The sequence below is a fragment of the Anarhichas minor genome, unplaced genomic scaffold (assembly GCF_050575085.1).
Source record: "Anarhichas minor isolate MPS153535 unplaced genomic scaffold, ASM5057508v1 ptg000040l, whole genome shotgun sequence".
Classification (NCBI taxonomy): domain Eukaryota; kingdom Metazoa; phylum Chordata; class Actinopteri; order Perciformes; family Anarhichadidae; genus Anarhichas; species Anarhichas minor.
Window position 1 is genome coordinate 11,027,307 of NW_027466486.1, and position 20,190 is coordinate 11,047,496.

At 42.0% G+C, this 20,190-nt stretch overlaps 1 protein-coding gene across 1 annotated transcript; it reads right to left on the minus strand.

Annotated features, from left to right (window-relative positions):
* Window positions 1-2,291: 2,291 nt before the first annotated feature.
* On the minus strand, window positions 2,292-19,147 carry plcb2 (phospholipase C, beta 2). Its single transcript, XM_076108201.1, has 32 exons — window positions 19,064-19,147; window positions 18,687-18,764; window positions 17,979-18,047; window positions 17,007-17,147; window positions 16,548-16,627; window positions 16,367-16,420; window positions 16,190-16,265; window positions 15,874-15,974; window positions 15,270-15,430; window positions 15,031-15,177; window positions 14,780-14,937; window positions 13,290-13,372; window positions 13,028-13,112; window positions 11,814-12,027; window positions 11,637-11,719; window positions 11,440-11,536; window positions 11,235-11,319; window positions 10,947-11,071; window positions 10,592-10,743; window positions 9,983-10,147; window positions 9,775-9,874; window positions 9,526-9,630; window positions 9,306-9,370; window positions 9,045-9,135; window positions 8,456-8,923; window positions 8,083-8,266; window positions 7,463-7,604; window positions 6,464-6,528; window positions 5,896-5,955; window positions 5,622-5,679; window positions 4,218-4,301; window positions 2,292-3,083 (listed from the first exon to the last, which is right to left on the minus strand). Exons 1-32 carry the CDS (start codon window positions 19,145-19,147, stop codon window positions 2,913-2,915), a joined length of 3,831 nt encoding a protein of 1,276 aa, XP_075964316.1. The 3' UTR covers window positions 2,292-2,912.
* Between the last annotated feature and the right edge of the window lie 1,043 nt (window positions 19,148-20,190).

Below are 20,190 nucleotides of genomic sequence, written 5' to 3' on the forward strand. Positions count from 1 at the left end.
TGTCCTCATTCTTTGTGCTTATCCAAAAATACAATATTTCTATTCTTTGCAAATGTTTTAATCTTGCATTCAATTTCCAGTATGGACTGCACTGATGTGCTGGTGTTAGCAGTGTTCATGCTTTTCATTTGTGATCTTTTCTCTAAATAAATTAATTTAGACAAAATTGATCAAACCGCTTTTAGGTAAAATACTAGTTACTAGTTACAGTTGTTTGAGATTTGCAGACACCAAAACATGCATTTCATGTTTCATTCCATGATCTAATCTGTAAGGCATTTCTTCTGCATGTAAACCGCTATGCAAGGATTCTGCTAGATTATCTCTTTTATCCTGCACTTTTACCTTCCCCCACTTTTTAATTTAACATTTCTGTCTGAACATGCATGCACTGGGAATTCTAGCAACCAATATCCCGTTTTTCATCTTAACATCTGCTCCGGTCGGTAAATGTTTTGTGTGTGTGTGCGATCAGGAGCACTTCCTTCCTTCTATTGGCTCTCCGTCCAGTGTTAGCGAGCAGCCAAGTGTTGCCTGGTGGCAGAGCTCCTGCTCAGGCCTTCCCTCTCCAGCTGGTATGAGACAGAGCTGCCTGAGTTGTTTTCGTCTTATGTAAGATTATCAGCCCAGTGATTCAGGGCTGACTGGTTTTCACACTCCAAAGCTCACAGTTCATCTGTGTTGTGCATGAGGTGGCAGGACTCTCAGGCACAAGCTGTCTCCCAGAAGTCGTTTGTCCAGATCTTCCACTTTTAAATGTCATTCATGTCATTTGATTTAGAAGACGGGTGTCACACCGAAAAGGAAATAAGAAGTACGGACAGATTGCTTTGGGCAGTGAGTCAGGGGGAAGCTGTGTTCATTAACAAATGCATGCACGTGAGTGTAAACACTAGAAGAAACAAGTGGCTCTAATTAATACGACAGATTGCCCCGATCTCTGTCATTTGATATGGAGCTGAAATAGAGTTGGAACATTTCTCAGTTTTTTCCCAAATTTTTCTCGTTCGCATTCTCTCCAGTCCACGTGTCTTAATTTTGGCTCTGTTTTTTTTAAAAGAGCACTTGATCCAGCACAGATCTCATCGTAGTTAGAGAGAAAAGGCATCGCAATTATGCGGTATTATGAATAACAATTATGAATCATTAGGGCCATAATGTGCCAAATTACTCTGGCTGGTGTAGAGGTTTGAGGCTATGCACAGAGAGAGAGAGAGAGAGAGAGAGAGAGAGAGAGAGAGAGAGAGAGAGAGAGAGAGAGAGAGAGAGAGAGAGAGAGAGAGAGAGAGAGAGAGCTATGCTCCTTGCAGTCATCACCTTCCCACCGCTGATTGAACCACTGAACTCTGACAGTCTAATTACAAATAGCACAGTTGTCTTTGAGCTAGATTGTGCTTCTCTTGTGCTCCCATCCACTGCTCTTATGTGAATATTAGAAGTGAGGAACATCGAGATAAACAGTTTGTTGAGCTAATTCTGTCAGGAGCCAGGTATTGGGTGCCACGTCAAATTTTGTTTTTATCGAGACACTCCACTCAGGTTTCAATGTGCAAATTGAAAATGTGCATAACAACAGATGGATGGAAACACACTTACTGGTCTAAAGGTGAGAGAAACATGTTTGTAAGCGAAAGGTTGCCAGTTTGCCAGTTTGATCCCTGGACCAGCAGAAAATGTAAGTGAAAGAGCAGCTCCACTTCCATCATTTCCAGTGCTTTTGAGCAAGGCCCAACAGCTTGGGCTGTGGTGACACAGGGCAGCTCTGCAGGTGTGAATGTGGATAATGTGTGAACGTGAACGGGGCATTCCTAAAAAAGACAACATTTCTCTCAGTAAGTATTACATGCAGATTAGCATCCTGCCTATGATCAGGTTTTGGGTGCATACCAATTACATTTTGTACATGTACATATTACATCCTGGTGTCAGACACCTGGACATGCTAGCTGGAATGCTCTCGTGGAAAATGGGATGCTGTGGCATGTAACCACCTTATTCAGGTTTCGGACAATTCTCTGCCATGCACAATATGAACAAATATGAGAATAAACAACAATAGTATACTGAACGTTTACTGAAGCAGAGATTAGAAATATCGCTGACCAGATTTCTGTAAGTTTCAAGTGTGACTAATATGATCAAAACCAGACAAAAGACTGGATTGTAAACATATTTAGTAAAACAGAAAAATAAAAGTAATACACACATAAGTACAGTGCAATGTAAAGTTTATTAAGAACTATTCATCACAAGAACAAATGATGCAGAGGGGAAATTGACGTACTGGTGCTGCCTGTTGTGTACAGTATTCTCATCGTCATCAGACCTTTGTTCCAGCTAAAGAGTAAACGCAGTTTTGGTTTTTTAAAAACCTTCTTCACAACTACAAAACACCTAAATCTCAGAGTGAATGTTTTGCTGTGGCTTCATGGAGTATTAGCCAGCATGTGCGGAAGCGTGACAGATGGAGTCATTGTCTCGATTCAGCCTGACTCATTTAAACCATTTTTGCCGCTACATTTTTCTTGCTACATTTATTTCTACTTTTGATCTCATTAAGAGAACAGAAAGGAGACTGTGGGCACCAAACGAAAGCTTTCAGGGATGGCCTTTCATCTGGAAGATATTTGTCGCCGTATTAGGCTTTTTTTATGGGTGACAAGCAACAGGAAGAAAGAGCTGAAAGAAAATAATTTCCAATTGATCAAACTTTTGGTATACGGGACATCTACAAAAACATCACTATGGCTTAATGACTCCCCAAATAGCTCTCTCTATGACTAGCACCTCTAAAAGTCAAATATTTCACGCAGAGCTAATTTAATCCTCTACTATTCCACAGTTATGCTCAGACTATAGGTTATGTAACAGGTTGAAAAAAGATGCGTTACACTGGGGATCAAAAGGCACATCTAACCCAGGAAGACGTCTCCATAGAAGCCCGCTCCCTCCACCTTCGTGTCTCCAGCCTGGTCGACCAGTTCGGGAAAGTGAGCCCCCACACAGACATTGACGGCCTCCTTCACCTCCGCAGGCAGAGACCTCAGTTTCTGATTGTGCTCCTTCAGGGCCTCCTGATTGAGCTGCCAACAAAGAGACATGTATGAAGCAAATCTTAGTTAGAGGTTACAGGCGAAAGGACACATTGACATTTTTATTGATTCTTTTCTCTGCCAGATTCTTTTCTCTGCCAGATTCTTTTCTCTGCCAGGTTCTCATCGAAATCTTGAGGGAGGGGATTTGTGCATTGGCACAAGTCAAAATAAAGATCACTGCTAACCTCAAGCTAGGGAGCTGGCTTGAAGAGTGATGATGAGCTATTTTCAGGATATTTAACAATGAGACAATGTGCCTGCAATAAGGGAAAATGTCTCAATACTCGATCAATGATGTTAAATACATACAGCGAAGATTAGCTTGCATGTTGAAAGAAAGACATTATCCTCATTTGTCCCTTAATCTCCTAAATTCCTCCCACTGCTTCACTCAATATGAAAAACTGTATTTGTAAGCTAATACTATTGGTGAGACATAAAAACACACCATCCATCTGGCGTTCACGCGTCAATGTTTAAACCATCCAACACCTCTTTTCTCAATAATAACTGCCAACATTTGACCGATTCAAAGCAACGCATTGTCTGACGTCATTTGCAGCGGTGGGAGCTCGGTCTCTACGTTCTCAAACGGCAAAACTGGATGTGTCACCCTGAAACATTACGTATGATCACTGAGTGGACAGATGGCCACGGTTGACAATGAATTTAAAAAAGCGAGGATTTGTTGCTGGTATAGTTTGAACTTTGCTTGATCACATATTAATCACTGTGTGGGGACACACCCAGGGACACAGGTCCAGGCAGTTGAATCATTTATACATGCTTCTTACCTGTAATCCTAATTAAATATTATTAATATTATTAAATATTATTATTTCCCATATTCATGCAGGGAAAATTGTATTATGATTTCAGACAGCCCTTAAGTAAGCCATTCCATTTTTTATTGCTGAACATTTGCTGACTGGTAAAACTGTCATCGGTCTAATTTGCTGAGCCTTCACAGATCTTCAGATGCCTTGAAAACACAAACAGGAATCTGCAAAATACTTTTAGGTCCTGGTTTAGCTCCTGAATGCCATAGTTCTTTTTTCAAAAAGGGTTACAAGTCAACCACCTCCTAAGTGATTCTGTGTATCCTGGTGTCAGTGTGTTTACCTGATTAGTCAGTGTCTTGATCTCCTCCAGCGTAGCAGCCTGTTTCTTCATCAGACCCGTTTGCTGTGAGGTGTAATCTGAAGACTGTCATAGTACAACAGAGCACGTCACAACATGTGGCTACTGTAAAACACGATCAATCTGTGGTTTGAGTCTATAGGTGTGTGTGTGAATGCGTTATCAAGTGAGTGAGAGATAAAGACGGCTTGCATGTCGAGAAGCAGTTCTGCTCATGTTTGTCGAGTGTATATCTAGAGAGGAATGGGATGCAACCTGAGCAAGACAATCAATACAGTAAAGTCACAACAGGTTGGACTTGTCCAACTCGGTTACACAGTCCTTATTCAATACTGAGGCCTTGCTGATTAAGCTAGGGATTGTGTTAAAAATAGTTGCCGTAATAAATGGGCAAAGGCTCATTAAGGAAATCAAAATGAGCTGCAATGGGGCCTTAAAGTGCAGAGGTGTGAGTGGGGTTTGCTACTTTCCAGATGAAGTCGATCGGAGAGGAGCAAAGTGAAATGGCCGTGTATTTAGCCCAGATACAACAGGTCTGACTCTTGATGAGCCAACAGAGGCGCAAGAGCGGAGCCCAGTGAGTCATTGGCCACACATGGATTAAACTGCTCCCTGTAAACAGCCTCTGAGTAATAGACAAGCCTGGCCTGTGGTCAGGGCCCACTGCACTTTCCTCACTGTAAAAGGGTGTGTGTGTGTTTGTCTATGTGGGTGGTTTGCGGGTGAATGGGTGTGCATGCTCACGTGTCTGTGACTGTACTTACAGTTCAACATTGTGTGCGTGTCTGTAAGAAAACGCGGGGGTGTATGTGAAGACGTGTTCAGATGAAAGGAATGTGCGGTAACATGCCCATTTCTTCCACATTTGGGTCAATTCTTTAGATGCTTGCTGTCTCTTCGTAACCATAGTCACACGGTTTAATACGTGTTAAACAAGCCAGATATTAAGTGTGAGCTATGACATGGATACTGTTTAAGGTACATGTGCAGTGATGCATGTGAGTGTGTAGCCTCAGACTTGCTATTTCCTTTAAAAGAATAGTTTGACATTTTGAGATGTATGTTTATTCGCTCTCTAGAGTTAGATGAAAAGGTGGACACCACTCTCATTCTGTCTTGTTGCTTGGTGGATTTTGTTACCTGAGGAATGATCCAGACTAGGTGTTTCCCCCGGTTTCCTGTCTGTATGCTAAGCTAAGCTAACCAGCTGCTAGCTCCAGCTTGATACTTTCTGCACAGACGTTGAGATTTGTATCAATCTTGTCAGCAAACGCTTGGCCCAAAAGCAAATAAGGACATTTCCAAAAAAATCCCAAACTACTTTTTTAATTGTACACACATGCTCAAAAAGCTTGCTACTTTCAATGAATTTAAAAGATGACTTACTGCACCGTCAGACTGACTCGGCTCATCCAACAGCTCTGTGCTCATTGCCCTTTTCAGCCTAAAAGAGGATAGTTATCATTTTAAATTGTACATACTGTTAAAAATGAATCAAATCAAGCCAGACCTAATGTAATGGCATGTAGCAGACGGGTAAGCACATTTGTCTTCTTATATTTCTTTTCATTTTGGACAAGAAGCTGTAACACAGTGAGAGGAGCGGCAATGAATGGAAACACACAAAATGACTGAAGGCAAGGTCATGCTGTGAACTCACTTTGCTTTCTCTGAGGATGAACATTTTCGGAGCGTCTTCTTCTTATTCTCTTTGGTTTCACTGCAGACCAAGGAATAGACAAAAGAAGTGAGGACTCTTGCTTGAGTCAAATTCTAAAAATGTCCTTCAAACTAAGCTGCTGGGCTGTGTGTCTCTGAGGTGACCTTTTCTTTACAGTGACGGGAGGCTTAAATATGATGCTATAGTGTCAGTGTGGGCAGGTAGATTACCAAGGCTGCCTTCGCTTCCCGACTGCTGTTTAAACACCTGTTGGATAATGCTTGTCCTGAGATAACCATCTGCCAGCTGCTGACTTGGGATAACACACACATACACATCCAGGACACCTCAAGCCAGCCAAGGACATTGGAAGACACACACACTGAGGTTATTTATTCATTATTTGATGGTATTGTCTTTGCAAAATGTCAAATGTTTCACCTCAGATGACACACTCACACAGTGTCACATCAAAATCTCAAAGCACAGATTGGACAGACTCAGCAAAGCCCTCTGCACTCTCAGTGTGTACAGCATGTCCCAAAATGTGTTGTATGTGTGCTCACACCTCTCCAGGGTCTTCATTTCAATGGTGTGCCTCTCTGTGGCCATCTCCAACAGTTTGGCCAGTCTCTGTCACAATATAAGAAAGAAGTGACACAATCGCAGTCAAGATAGAGCTAGAAATGAGACTTGGGTAGCTCTAAATAACAATGTCCATGTTGTGTGTGATTAAAGTCTCTCTTCAAACAAAAGTTCAGCCCTCTGTTGTTAATTTGCATGAACTTTGGCTTTAAGTTTAATGAGAACACTTGGTCCAAGACCTGTGGGATGCTAACCTCACTCCACAGCACTCCTGCAGTGCGGTCCATCTACACTCAGTCTAATGAGGTGGCAACCCTTAAAAAAACATCTGATTGACTCTTCAGCTTCATACAGATCCAGAGACAGTTCAGAACAGAGGCACCCCACTGAGAGTCAGCTTCCTGTGTCTGTGTTGCGTGGGTTTTGCAGATGCCCCGCCCCCTTAGGAGCCTAGAGGCAGATCCTGAGTCTATTAACTCTGATGGGAAAAGTGAACAGATTATTTCGCTCCATAGTCACCGAAGTAAATATAGGATCTATTTTTTGAGTCACATTTCTTCCGAACATTCTGACCCTGACAGACCACTCGGGAGAAAATGTACTTTGTTTGAGCTCTTTCTTTGTCTCAGCATCACACTCTCGCACGTTCTGGTAACTAACGTTCGTGGTGTTCCTCTAGCTAATTCATTTTAGTAATGCTAAATATGTCTGTTAGCTGTGTAAATATCTAATATTAGCAGAAGGAAATATAAATACAACATGAAAACATAACCCAAGCATCGCTTTCACATTAGACATAGGCAATTGACCCCTTCTTAATACAAGAATATTGATTAGTGCAGTTTTAAGTACAGTACTTGAGTAAATTAACAGATTTTCTTTCCATCACAATTGTCTTTTCTTTCATTTGAAATGGGGAAACAGAATTATTAATGATGCAACTTTTTGTGGAGTTTTAAACATAAACCTGCATTTTGCTCACCTCTGTTGCACACTGCTCTTTCCTCTTCTTCAGCTGATCACACTCCTCCGTCCACAGAGCTTGCAGCTCAACCTGCATTCTTTCCTTCTGCTCCTGCACCCGCTCCGTCTTCACGCCGGATTCAGACGTGTTTCCCCCTCCCCTTACACATGCAAGGGGAATAGAGTTTATTGACTAACAGCTATGATCCTTCCACGTACGGAGCTAAATGTGTGGTTACTGGAAATCCTTTACAGCAATGCTGATGTGGCCTCGAATAACATATACTGTATAAGATTAGTGTGGAGGGCTGTGCACCAAAGGCAATGCAGCCAATATTCATTTAATTATTCTCTTCATCCTCTAATATTTTGCTTCAGCTGGGAAAACACATTTGCCGAGGAATATTCTCCGTGCTTCAAAATATAATCTCATTAATGGCACTGACCAAAACAACAACAACTTCATTAGTGGGTAAGTATTAATACGCTGTTGGATTCACTCCTACGTCGTAGGAAACTGACCAGTCTTTGGTGAGTGACTAAACATAAGCAATTGGACAGATCGATCTTATTACATGAAACCCCTCCTCCCACCATATTTCAGGTAGAAACTGACTCGGAAAAAGAAAATCAACTCACTCTTTTTTCTTCACAGAGGCCTTCTTCTTGATGCCCTTGAACGTGTCAGAGTATTTCTGAATCAGATCCTCTCCTTTTTTCTGATACTTCTTTTCTCCCTCTTTAATGTCTCTCTCCTGGCGCTTGATGACCTTCAGGTAGTTCTTGTGCTCTGTCAGTTCTTCAGTAGTCACAGTTGAAGGCTCTGCAGCATAAACACACAAGGTTTTGTTTTGAGAATCCTCCTGCTCGTGTCGGCAGTGGATATGCATTTCTGAAAGTTTTATTCAACAACAAAAAAGTCTAAATTGGTCTAAATTTTCCTCTACACCGACAGTGCAATGATAAAATGGAAACGGTGATGAGTGCAGCACATGAAGCACTTCGGTGTTACCTTCGCTGGATGTCGGCGGCTCAGATGAGTCACCTGATCCGGCAGACTCGGGCAATGCACTTGCTGGACAGGGCAAGGCCTCAGCAACAGGCTCTTCAGCAGCGCTAGCAGCTTCTGTGTCTGGTGTATCATCTGAAGCAGGCTCAGGGTTTGTACTGGAATCGTTCGCCGGCTCCTCTTTAGTTTCAGAAGAGTCCTCTGGCTCTTGAACTGCTTCTTTCTCAGGGGCTGCCTCCTCCGGTGAAGGAGAAGATTTGGGAAGGGTTTCAGGCGTGGCGCTTCCTGGGTCCGGGGCTGGATCTTCAGCAGCAGTGATGTCAGGATTTTGAGGAGGTTCTGCTGCAGGTTGTTGAGTGTCTGACTTGCTCTCAGTCTCTTCTTTAGCTTCTTCTGAGCTTGCCTCTGCAGCAGACTTTGGTGATTGGTCATTGGTGTCGACTAGTGGTGTAGGTTCCGATGCTACCATTTCTACTGAGAGGAAAGCGTTTAAATACAGCTTCTTAATTCAGCACTAAAGAACTACTACAAGAGCAAAATTGAAGCTCAGTAGATGTAAAAATCAAACTTTGAACTGTGAAAGCTTCATTACCTGCAGCAGGGGCCTCGCTTTCCTTAGCTTTGTCTGTGGGGTTTTGGACCACAATAGGCCTCTCATAGGGAGACATGTAGTCAGAGGATGACTGCGTGGGCACAAAAAAGACAAGAAGATCACAATCTAACAACACTGGTCATCGTCCAGGAAGGGAATTTAGTGCTGTTGAGGATTCAAGGAAGAACTGAGGACATTACTGATGTGTCGATTTTAGTAGATGACGGCTGAATTAAGTTTCCTTTAGCTGCTGTTTGTTACCTCCTTTGGGGCCTTTGTGGTCTTCTCTGCTCCCTTTGTTGGATTGAAAAGGGCATCTGTGAAATCTGAGGTAGAATCGAATACGTCATTAATTCACACTTTTACCAAAAAGAAATGCCAAAGAAACCTTAATGCTACTGAGCTTGACTGTCAGAGTAACAATTCAATTGCAGCAGAAGCTTTTTCTTTTTGCAAAAACCCAAAGCAAAAATCCAAGCACCTGCGAAGGCTGCAGGGATGTAGTCCTTGACCTCGATGTACACAAAGAGAGCAGGCAGAGTGAGCGGCATGTTGCTCTCACTGCGCAGGCAGATGTGATGGAAACCTGCAGGCCATAAAACAAACATCTGTGAATTAAAAACAAGGCAGCTGATCCTCTTGATCCGCAAACATCCTGAGGCCTTTGGATGACTGAGTGGTGTTGCATGAAGTGAGGTGGGTTTTTTTTTTTTTTCTCAGTTTCACTGACCTGACTGGATGGCATCAAGCGGGATGATCCTGTGTCCCAAGAATTTACCGTTCTCCTCATGAACTACAATTCTTAGAGAGGCCATTTCTGGGAGCAGGATCTATGCATCATGACAACAACAAATATATTAAGACCCCCCAACAGCAGCAGCAACACAGTGCGTTATAATGGCTGAGCTCATGGCTGAGTTTGATTACATGACACACACCTTCTCAAAAACAAAAGGCTCCTCATTCCACACTGGGTTGATGGCGTTGGGTGTGGTGGACCATTTGGTGCGATGTTTCTTCTTGGGGTCTCCCGGCAGCCCAATCACCTCCACCTCGACTCCCGTTTTCACGTTCTTGTCAGATAGAAACTGGCCTGAGTAGATCTAGTGAGGCGGGCGAATAATCATAATATAATAACATACATGTATGAAGCAGCTGAGAGTGTGGGTGCTGTTGTGTGGACCCGTGTTCAGGACACAGTGGGTATAAATATAGCTTATGTTTGTACTCAAGCAGAGAGTGCTGAATACCAGGAGCCATATATCAGTCTCAGCAGGAAGCTTGTATTATTACTGACTATTCATCCACACACAAACACGGACTTCCCAAGGCTATTGTGGCTAATTAAGTGCTCAATTTAGAAAAGCAAAAACAGCTCCCAGCGATACACATATCACATCAGTTTCCCTGCAATGCAACAGCATAAATGATGCCGCTTTAGAGTATGACATATCTTTACTTTCAAAATGTTACTTTGCACAGATATTATACACCACAGTCATGTTTAAAGTGAGAGAAGAATAATAACAACAAGGCGGTGAACCTGCCTTTATGGTCAGTGTGCTTGCCACAACCGTGTCAATCCTGTCACAGAAAGGGTCAAACTTTTTGTCACTGCGACGCAGAACGTCGTGCTTGAGCATGTAGCCAGTTCTGCCGTTGAATTCAAAAAGAGCCATGTTCAGCTGCATGGGGAAATCTGAAAATAGACACAAAACGAGGTGCAACACTGACATGCTGTGGTGGAAAATAGAAGATCAGGTTTAAAAATATAGCAGAGCATGACATTTAAAACATGTTAGACTCAAGTGAAGATTAAAGAGAAACAGTGATCGTTTACACCTCCTTGTGTAGTGCAGCACATTTTAAGTGGTTATCTGTGTATTGTGTGTTCATTTCTACCCATCGTCTGGTAGTTGAGCGCCACCATCTGGCAGCCTACATTCCAAAAAGGCTGTGGGCTGTAGTTGGATGAGTCCATTCTTGTTCCTTTTGGGTAAATCCTGCTCATCTGCCTCTTATTGTATCTGAGAGATATGGTTTAGGAAGTTGTATATCTCTGTAGTTTACCTGAACCAGGAGACTCTTGAGGCAGCATAGAGAAACGTATTTTAAAAATATCTAATTCAGCCCATCAAATACAGTTTTCCACATTTTCATATTTATATCTACAGCACTTCTCAAGGATACTCAACAAACTCGACAGCAGTCTTGGAAATCATTGCCTCCCCTCTGGTCTCCACAAAAGACGAGATGACGTAACTCTTGTTTTTCTCTGTGGAGAAAGAAGAGAATTGAAAAAACTCACTCTGACTTTGATTTGTTTACCTGCGCAGTATGTTATAAAATCTGAATTTGTCAGAGTTTGGGTTAAATCTACGCAGCAAAGACATACTTCTGGCATTGTCAAAAGACATGAATTTATTGGGCTGGATGTAGTTGACCAGGGACGACATCGCCTCATAGGCTGTGACTTCTTGTCCAGCTGTGCCCTGTGGGGGATTGACAGGAAGTTAACTGATGCTTGAGCTGTTTTAGTTGGCCACAGATGATTTATGGCAATAAAACTGTCATCGTAACCGCACACTCTACCTCATCTGACGTCTTCATTTTCTCCTCATCCTGTTCCTCTGTCTCCTCTTGTTCGTCAGTGTCCTCCACAGCTGCGTCCCCCTCTGGTTAAACATATAAAAATAACAATAATAATAAAAATGTACTAAACTATTTTTGAAATGTAATCTGATTTGACTTGAGGTTGATCTAGTCCACCTTGGTTCTCCTGGGTGCAGGGTGTGGGGTTGGCAGGATCCTGGGAAGTGGAGTTTGGGTCCTGGGTGGGTGAAGCGGTGGTTGTGGTCTGGTCAGTTGCTGCTGCGCTGGTTTTCTTAGTTTGCGTCGGCTTTTCATGGCTGCCCTTCTTGTTCTTGATGAGGATCTTACCCATGAGCTCAGAGGGGCTGGGGATCTGCTGGCCCAGCTTCAGCTGCATGGTTCAGACAAACAGAAAGAATCCTAAAACTATACAATACAATACAATAGTACTACAGCACTGTAGCACAAATCAAGGTCATGTCCTCAATACTGTCTTTGGGAATGTGAAGAAATCAAAGGAAAAGTTTTGGTTTTAATCTTCTTATGTGGCTCTTTAGGGAAGAACTATTTCTTTGAAGGCGTTTACATTTTATTACACATATGGAAGGTACATTTTTAGATTTTTTTTCCCCTACATTATCTCCAAAAGCCTCACTGAAGACATAAACATATCTTGTTAAACAGTTTTTCGGCAAAAAACAAAAATCATATTAAGGGATTTGCTTTTTATTAGACAACAATCAGACATTATTACTGAGAGTCCTTCTAATCACAGTCTGCTGGCTGAGGCCACAACCCGCCCACAGTAACACAATGGAGGGAGAAAGTTAGTTGTTTACAACATGGACATGCAGGATTATAAGTAAAAACAGATGTATTCCTGACTAGTCCCCAATAATTCAACTGATATGATCAAAGAGATGGTGAAACAATTCCTGTGGACTTCATCTGAGTGTATTTATGTATACATGTCTCTGAGGAGATGACTGCACCGTCTGAATGCACTTCATAAAATGAAATTAAAAGAAGTAAGAAAAAAAAAGATCATTATGTCAGTAAATAAAATTGAGAGTTAAACATGTCGTCTCTTTGACTCAGGAATACAAACACACGAACACCCCTGCAAACACACACACAGCTAAGAGGAGGTGAACAGGCATTGGCTGTTGCTAAGAGTCAGTTAGATGGGTATCGGAGCCTATGAGGGTCATGTCTAGCAGAGATTAGGAGGAGGACCTTTCCATTTATTGCCTTCATGACACAGACACATACGATACGATACTCCTTTATCTAATTTATCAAACAAAGTGTTCTGTTTAGCAAAAACCCCGTTTATAAACTGTATCTAACTATTATTTTGACAGCGAGCTGTGGTGCAGCGGTGTACTCACAGGGTATTTGTCCAGCGGATCTGTTAGAAGGGCATCACCAAATATGGTTTTGCAGTAGTTGGCCATCTTCTCCTGCTGTTTCACCCTGGAACAAAATGGAGTATCACCTGTTACTGTCTGCTGCTACTGCCAGAACGAAAGGTACAGTTACACCCTCAGTGTGTTCCATCAATATTCCATTTGGGATAATGGCATCCAGACATTATTACATTGTGTTAATAACATTACATGGCAAGAGCTCATGTAAAAGCTCAGGTCTTACGAGTCGACGTGGTTCTCGAATGAGAGGATAACGGGATACTGTGAGGTCTTGAAGGCGCTCTCTGCGATGGCCTCAATCACATCCTGTCATCAAAAAGAGACAGGCGTTTTTGTTTTTTAGGGATTGTGGTAGATTTCTACTTGAATTACAGTAAGATTCAATGGGCAAGAGAGCTACAGGAAGCAAAAATAAGATGATAACACAGCAAACATCAAAAAACATGGATACAGATATAATAAAATCATGGAAGTAGCACAAAAGCATGAGATCAACAGACTGAGACAATAATGACAATACTCCACAAGACAATGAAGAGAGAAAACATGACAAACTGCATAGCTATTGCTTCCATGGAGAAGCACTGAAGTCAGCTCCAACCCTATCACATCTAGAGGCGGCTGACAGTAAACTGAACTGAGGTGTTGTGTCCGGGACACTGAGACTGTGGAGCTCCGGCTGCCCTTAAATGGAAGTGTTGAGAGTGAGAGGATGACGGGCTTGCCTGCCTGTGCGTGTGTGTGTTTCAGTGTTACTGTGTACGATTAACACTCTTTTACTCTTTAATGTGCACCTGGATATGAATAAAAGGTAATCAGTGAATTTAAAGGCTTTAGTTTAATTTATAGACACACTGTGGCACTATTTGGTCATGAACAGCTTCAGGCAAATGTATTCATGAAGATGTCCTATTGAAACAATTTAAACTGTGCTCACAGGAAACTAGAAAAGGCCCAAGATTTATGATAGACAACAGAGAGGAACTACTGGAAGTGGGATGGACAAAAGTAGTTTGGTATGATCTTTACTGCTTCATTTTATGGGTTCAATAGTATTCTACTATAGGTATGTGTATAAGTCCACAAAATATATAATAATATTCTAACCATGTATACCTAAATTAATCCAATAATTAAGTTTGTATGTGTAACCCGTCTTGAAAAAGAATCTAAATAAATATTTGACTCTTTATTGTCCCAACGGCCATGTTGCATGATTTGCCTTAAAAACGTGGGTGTTGTGTATAAAATGAGATGACGCTAAAAGAGTCGATGATATACATGTAAAAGGTGTAGAAGAAAAAACGACCTTTAATTAAAGCTAACTGGCCTACAATGTATATTGCACAAATGTATTTTCTTTAGAGGATGTGCATGCAAAGAGGAGGTACGGACAAAAATAAAGTTGGTTTTAAGTATGAATAGAAAAAAAAGAAAAGAAAGATATTGACAAAAAATCTGAATAGCTCTCTTGGATATTTGCCATGCACTTCTGAGATGGTCGACAATTTGAGCTTTTCAGCTTCCGGTCTACAGTGAAGTTGAGAGACTTGTGAGATGTACGGCTTCACTCTCTGTTCACAAGGTACAAATCTGTTCAGACCACATTTTCTGTTCATATCCGAATAGTGTAGTCGTATTCCTTTACAGCCCTATTGATTAGAGAGAGAGAGAGACCCCACCAAAGGAATGCCCAAAACTATGTTTCACCACCTTGAAGAGTATCTCAGTTGTCATGGTGAAGCCGTGAGTAATGATGGGCTCTTCATCTGGAGGTTTGCCCTTCCAGCAGTCCAGCTCCAAACAGCGGCAGCCAGACAGCAGACACTGACGGTACATCTCTGGAGAGGACACGCCTGAGAACTGACCGGCTGCAGGGTGACAGACAGAAGAATACCCCCTTAATGACCCTCAGGTGATCAGGTATGAGCAGTCGGAGCTAAAATCAAAGCGGTGCGAGTGACCTGTCAGGTATGTGTTGTGGGAGGACTTGATAAAGTAGTGGGGTATCGGTTGAGTCATGTCCTGACTCTTGGCCAGCGTGTCCTGCATGACAACTGACGTCTCGGCCCCCATCAGGAAGAATAAGAAACCCTCTGGAGAAATCAGATCTGCAGGTGAAAAAGACACGTTGAAGTATTAAAAACAAAAGTACAAAATGATCCGGCCTCCATACAACAAACCTATCATCAGTGAATCTCACTTCTGTTTGTATTGGAGGAGCAGGGTTCATATTTCTCCATCAGAGCCTTGATCTGGTCCTGTCGCAGACGTGGAAACAGCTCCTCGTTGTGCCGAGAGTCCCTCTGTTTCTCGTTGAGGAACCTGGTGAAATTCTCCTTCGTCATGGTGGGTTTGTTGGAGCTGCAGGGCACAGTGAGGCGCGACCATCAGATGAGCGCCGCACAAAATGTTGTTCCTGCCAATCACGGCCCAACACCTGCGTCCTGAGCCCGCGGCAGGTAGCTAAGCATGAACTGGAGGCTCGCTGGCCAATCATTGGAATCATTGGTCTACCGAATTAGAAAATGTAAAGAAGCAAGTTTGTGGCTTCATAACTAGCTGAGGCATTTAGAAGAGGAGTATTTAGATGTCTGATGAAATGGTTTCCCACAAAGAGCAAAATGATGATGATAAAGAAAATCATGACAAAACTCTAAATGCAAGATAAAATGTATTATTAGAATAACATATGATAGTTACAGTAGGTGTGCATTTGTAAAACCTCCACGATGTAACATGACAACTCGAGAGTTATCCGGTCATTTCAGTAGATAACCAGTGAAGCACGGGAGAGGTCGACTCACTAAGAAGTGAAGATCTCGTAGAGCTCAGGCCGAGGGCAGAGGTGTGACAGAAAGGTCTTGAAGGCAGACTCAGTAAAGACGTCAGGCTTTATGTTGTCATACTGAAAAGTAAAAAGCTGTTATCTACATGATTTAAAAAATAACAAACATTTGACGATGTGCGCATTGGTATCTTATTATTAAAAAATAAGTCAAAATCCATAACAAACACCAAGACATTATGGGGAGCGGTTACAAAAAAATGCAGTAAAACAATCTTGAAAGATGGCTGGATTTACAGAGCAGACAAGCAACCATAATGTCTATATTTTCTAACCTTTCCTTTAGGGAGCTGTGCTGACGCTAAGGCACTTTCCACCCTCTTCTTATCCGCAGGGAACATCTTGTAAATACTGGGGGAAAAAACACACAGCAAAACATTGAGTAAGAAAATGTGGAAATCTACCGTACAAACTAACTTCTGCGTGCCATCCTCTCATGAACTGTGACCTACTGTTTCACTGGGATCTTGCCGTCCTTGTTGGTGTGAAGAGAAAGGCGGGCATATCTAAGATTGAGCACAATTGCTTAGCTTTACCACATGATTCTGTGTCATAAAAGGAGAAATGAAACGGTGTCGTGTTCACTCAGCAACAATACAAGCTGAACTGAAAGATGACACGATGTTCACTTACATCTTCTCCAGGAAGACCTGTCTGCACGCATTGTTTCTTGCAGCATTGTAGGCGATTGCAAGGATGTCATTTGCCCAGTTCTGATGTGCATTTAATTACAAAACAAACCGGGATATTACGTTTAATGTCAACATTCATTGTTTTTGAAATGTCATTATAGTATATTTTAAAAGGACACAAAGTCACCACTAGAGGGCATTAACATAATAGTACCTCAGGAAATGAGAGTATATGTTACATTTGAACAAAGCACAAATTGCATTACAGTTGATTAAATCCGGAAATTGGAGACATAAAGTCTAATTAAGACGAACGGGGAGACAGAGGGCGCCTTATTGGGGGGGAAGCAAAGGCTCATTGTATGGCTAATGGTCGTGTTTGAACAATCAGAGTAGGAGGATTGTAAACAGCTAAAGGACACAGTGCCAATAACACACACAGTCAGTGCATACACATTACCTGTGTCACTTTGTCCTTAGAGGCAAAGAAGTTATGGTAGGTCAGATTCACTGTGTCGGGTCCTGAGACGATGGTCAGAGTTTTGGCGAGATGGTTGCTGTCTGGGAAGTCCATGTTGAACACGTTGCGAACCTTAGTGTGCTGTGAAAGGCAAAATGATGGCAGAATATGTTTTCGTAGCCAATTAGTATCAGTCGGCTCAAAATATATGGTGCCATTTTTAAGCTGATTATTTATTCATCTGTTCACTTAAAGAAGTAAAATCATGTTTGCAGCTCTTGTTCTCCGGGAGCTTGTTCAACACATGCAAATTTGCTGACGAAGGCATGCAAACATATGCACACACACACACACACACACACACTGAGACACACTGACGCGTTCATGTACACAAACAGCAGCAAGAAGACCAGTGTATTAGTTACTACCTTCCTCTGTCTGCTACTCTACAATCGATCACTTCTCTGCTACTTTTAGAAGTGCAGAGCAGGTCAGCACTGGAGCCCAAAGGGACCCAAGAGGAAGACGTGCTTGCAACAGCACCCCAGCTGGGATGATGCAGTGCTCTGTGCTCACCCTGAGGGGAACCGTTTTCAGATTTCACCTTTGAACCCTCTGTGAGGGATGACGATGGTTGCATACTGCAACTCTCTGTGGAGGCCAGCGAGGAAAAAGCACTACAGCTGTCAGATTTGGGCTAAAAAACCAGGCAAGCTCACTCACAGAAATCTCAGATCATGACTCAGTGTGTGGTACGGTGTGCGTTTACTTTTGTGTATGTGTGTTTCTGTAGTGGGGGAGTAGCCTGGGTGCATGTGTCCACTGCTGTTTTTGCAATGCAAATATGCCTCTAACTAAGGGATTGACACACTATTTGCATGCCTGCAGAGATTCTGACAGAACAAACACACCACTTTGACCTAATTGGACCAGAGAGCGGGGTACTACATTCAATAATAATACTGTACTCACTTTGGGAAGTTTTGCATATTTCCCTGTTCTGGTATCTCTGACAGTGGCAACATCCAGAAACGTTGTCTCCTAGAAACAAGAAGCAGAGAATCATCTCAATTCAACATGTAGGCACCAGTCCAAATATGGATTGAGATACAAGTCATCCTTTGGCAAGGTGCAAAAACTATGGGATTTGCTGTGTTTGTGTGGAGAATTTCTAAACTGCAATGTCATGGAGACATCAAGTAGGACAATGCTTTTTCATTTAAAATTCCCACAAACGCTTTAAAGTCAACAACAGCATGATTGAGCCCGGACACATGAGGCACACATTTCATGTAGGCTTCAATGGTTCTGTGCTGTGGTGGAAACCAGTAGGTGCCTCGGTGGTGTGTGTCTGTGTGTGTGTGTGTGTGTGTGTGTGTGAGAGAGACAGAGCAAGAGAGAGAGAGATAAAGCAGTCCTCTACATCAAGTACATCACAGTTCAGCTGCACAGTGGTGAGCCCACATCAGCACCAATCAATAATCTCCACAAGCTGCTTGGACCGGAATGCAGCTACACTCTGGATGTGAGTCATACATGACCACCTCTATTCAACATGTGCTTTAATCTGTCAGGTTGTGTTCGTCTGATGCACAAAAAGCCATTTCAACATTTCCCCTCTCCTCTGACTTGTAGTACAGGGGATCTGTTTTTCTTTTCCCGAATCTCGGTATTGATTACCTTGCTTTGGTTGATCCAGTAAACGTAAAAACCTTTCGGATCCATCTTCATGGTGACAGGAACAGTCTTTGTGGAGTCCTGGATGGAGACAAGGGAAGTAGCTTTCACACATTTTTGGACATATATCGAGTTTAAACCTCTGGAACAGAGATGTTTGATGATGATATGTTGATAATAATAATAATAGGATAACGAATGCTGTAGGACTACTTATATTTTCCAGAACGTCATTAATTCCATAAACTTCCATGTCTCTCATCAGGCAATGAAAAATAAAAACGCACTGCTAGAGTTGCACAGATTTGCACGTGTACTTATATTTCATGTTGGCTGGTATTTAATGATGCAGCGGAGATACTATTGAAATATCCACTCACCTCTGACCACTTGGTAAATCTCTCCCCTTTGACCAGGTAGTCTTTGACCGCTGGAGGCTCCAGAAAGTGTCTTTTCTTATTCATTTTGCCCTTCTGTGACAGCTCATATATATATAACTATAACTATAACTGAAATATATCCTCCATGGTCAACACCATTGATTAGCTGATCCCTCCATCTGAATCCACACGATACACTGAATGGAAGTTTAGTACATAGCCTCTGACTGTGCTCACGACACACCCCGGGAAATATGCCTTGCAAATTTTGCTTGCAAAAACACAAACACGTAACTTGACTACAGGTGAAAGTGACGCTTCCAATCTACCTCAAATCAGAACTCTAGAACGAACGGTACTTGAAATGATATCGAAGGGTAAATTCACCCAAATTTCACAAAGACAAATAAATGTTATTGCTGTAATTGTATTTTCTCTAGTTGTAAGCTGTCTGTGTGTGATATTTCTACAGCCACCCCAGGGCAAGGGAGTTGAGACGATTTTTGTTTGTGGTGCTTACAGAATTGTAAACAGTAGGCCTATAATAAATTATTTAAAAGAAACAACTCTTCTAGTCCACAGAGAAGTGTTCACACTGTGCTCTGTGGCTTGAGTAACAGAGACACTGTTTCTGTTAAGATGTGATTCTGTTGAATTTGTAAACCGTGTATTTTATATAATAATAATATATATATATATTATTATTATTATTTTGTGAGCGTCAGACACAAAATTCAATTTGCCTCCATTGTGTGTTGGGGTGAAGCCAGAAATCTCACACATCTCAAAACCTGGCAAATATATTCAAAAGTAAAAGCTGGCGAGTTCCCACAGGGGATAAGTGAGAAAACGTTTTTCTTGTTGGGAGAACTGAACCTTTAATAAGTGATTTTCACAGTTATTTTGAGTTGCCATTTGCTATCAGCATATTGATTTTTATTTACAGTATGATGCATAAATGTGTGTTGGTCTTGGGTTGTTTTTTTCATTAAAAAAAAATCATGATCTTAAATAAACTGAGTCTGTGGTGGTTTATCAAATGACACTCCTTTGGTCCCTGACATGGCTGAACGTTTGCATAAGATATTGCACGAACTTAAGGTTTATTTGAATGATATCCAAATGAC

Excerpts from the sequence above, each read along its gene's own strand:
- plcb2 (XM_076108201.1), bottom strand. The coding sequence starts at position 19,147 with ATGAATAAGAAAAGACACTTTCTGGAGCCTCCAGCGGTCAAAGACTAC. Across the intron at positions 12,028-13,027 it reads ATCCGCTGGACAAATACCCT|CTGAAGCTGGGCCAGCAGAT; the intron begins GTGAGTACACCG and ends TGAACCATGCAG. Across the intron at positions 9,371-9,525 it reads CATCCCTGCAGCCTTCGCAG|ATTTCACAGATGCCCTTTTC; the intron begins GTGCTTGGATTT and ends ATTCTACCTCAG.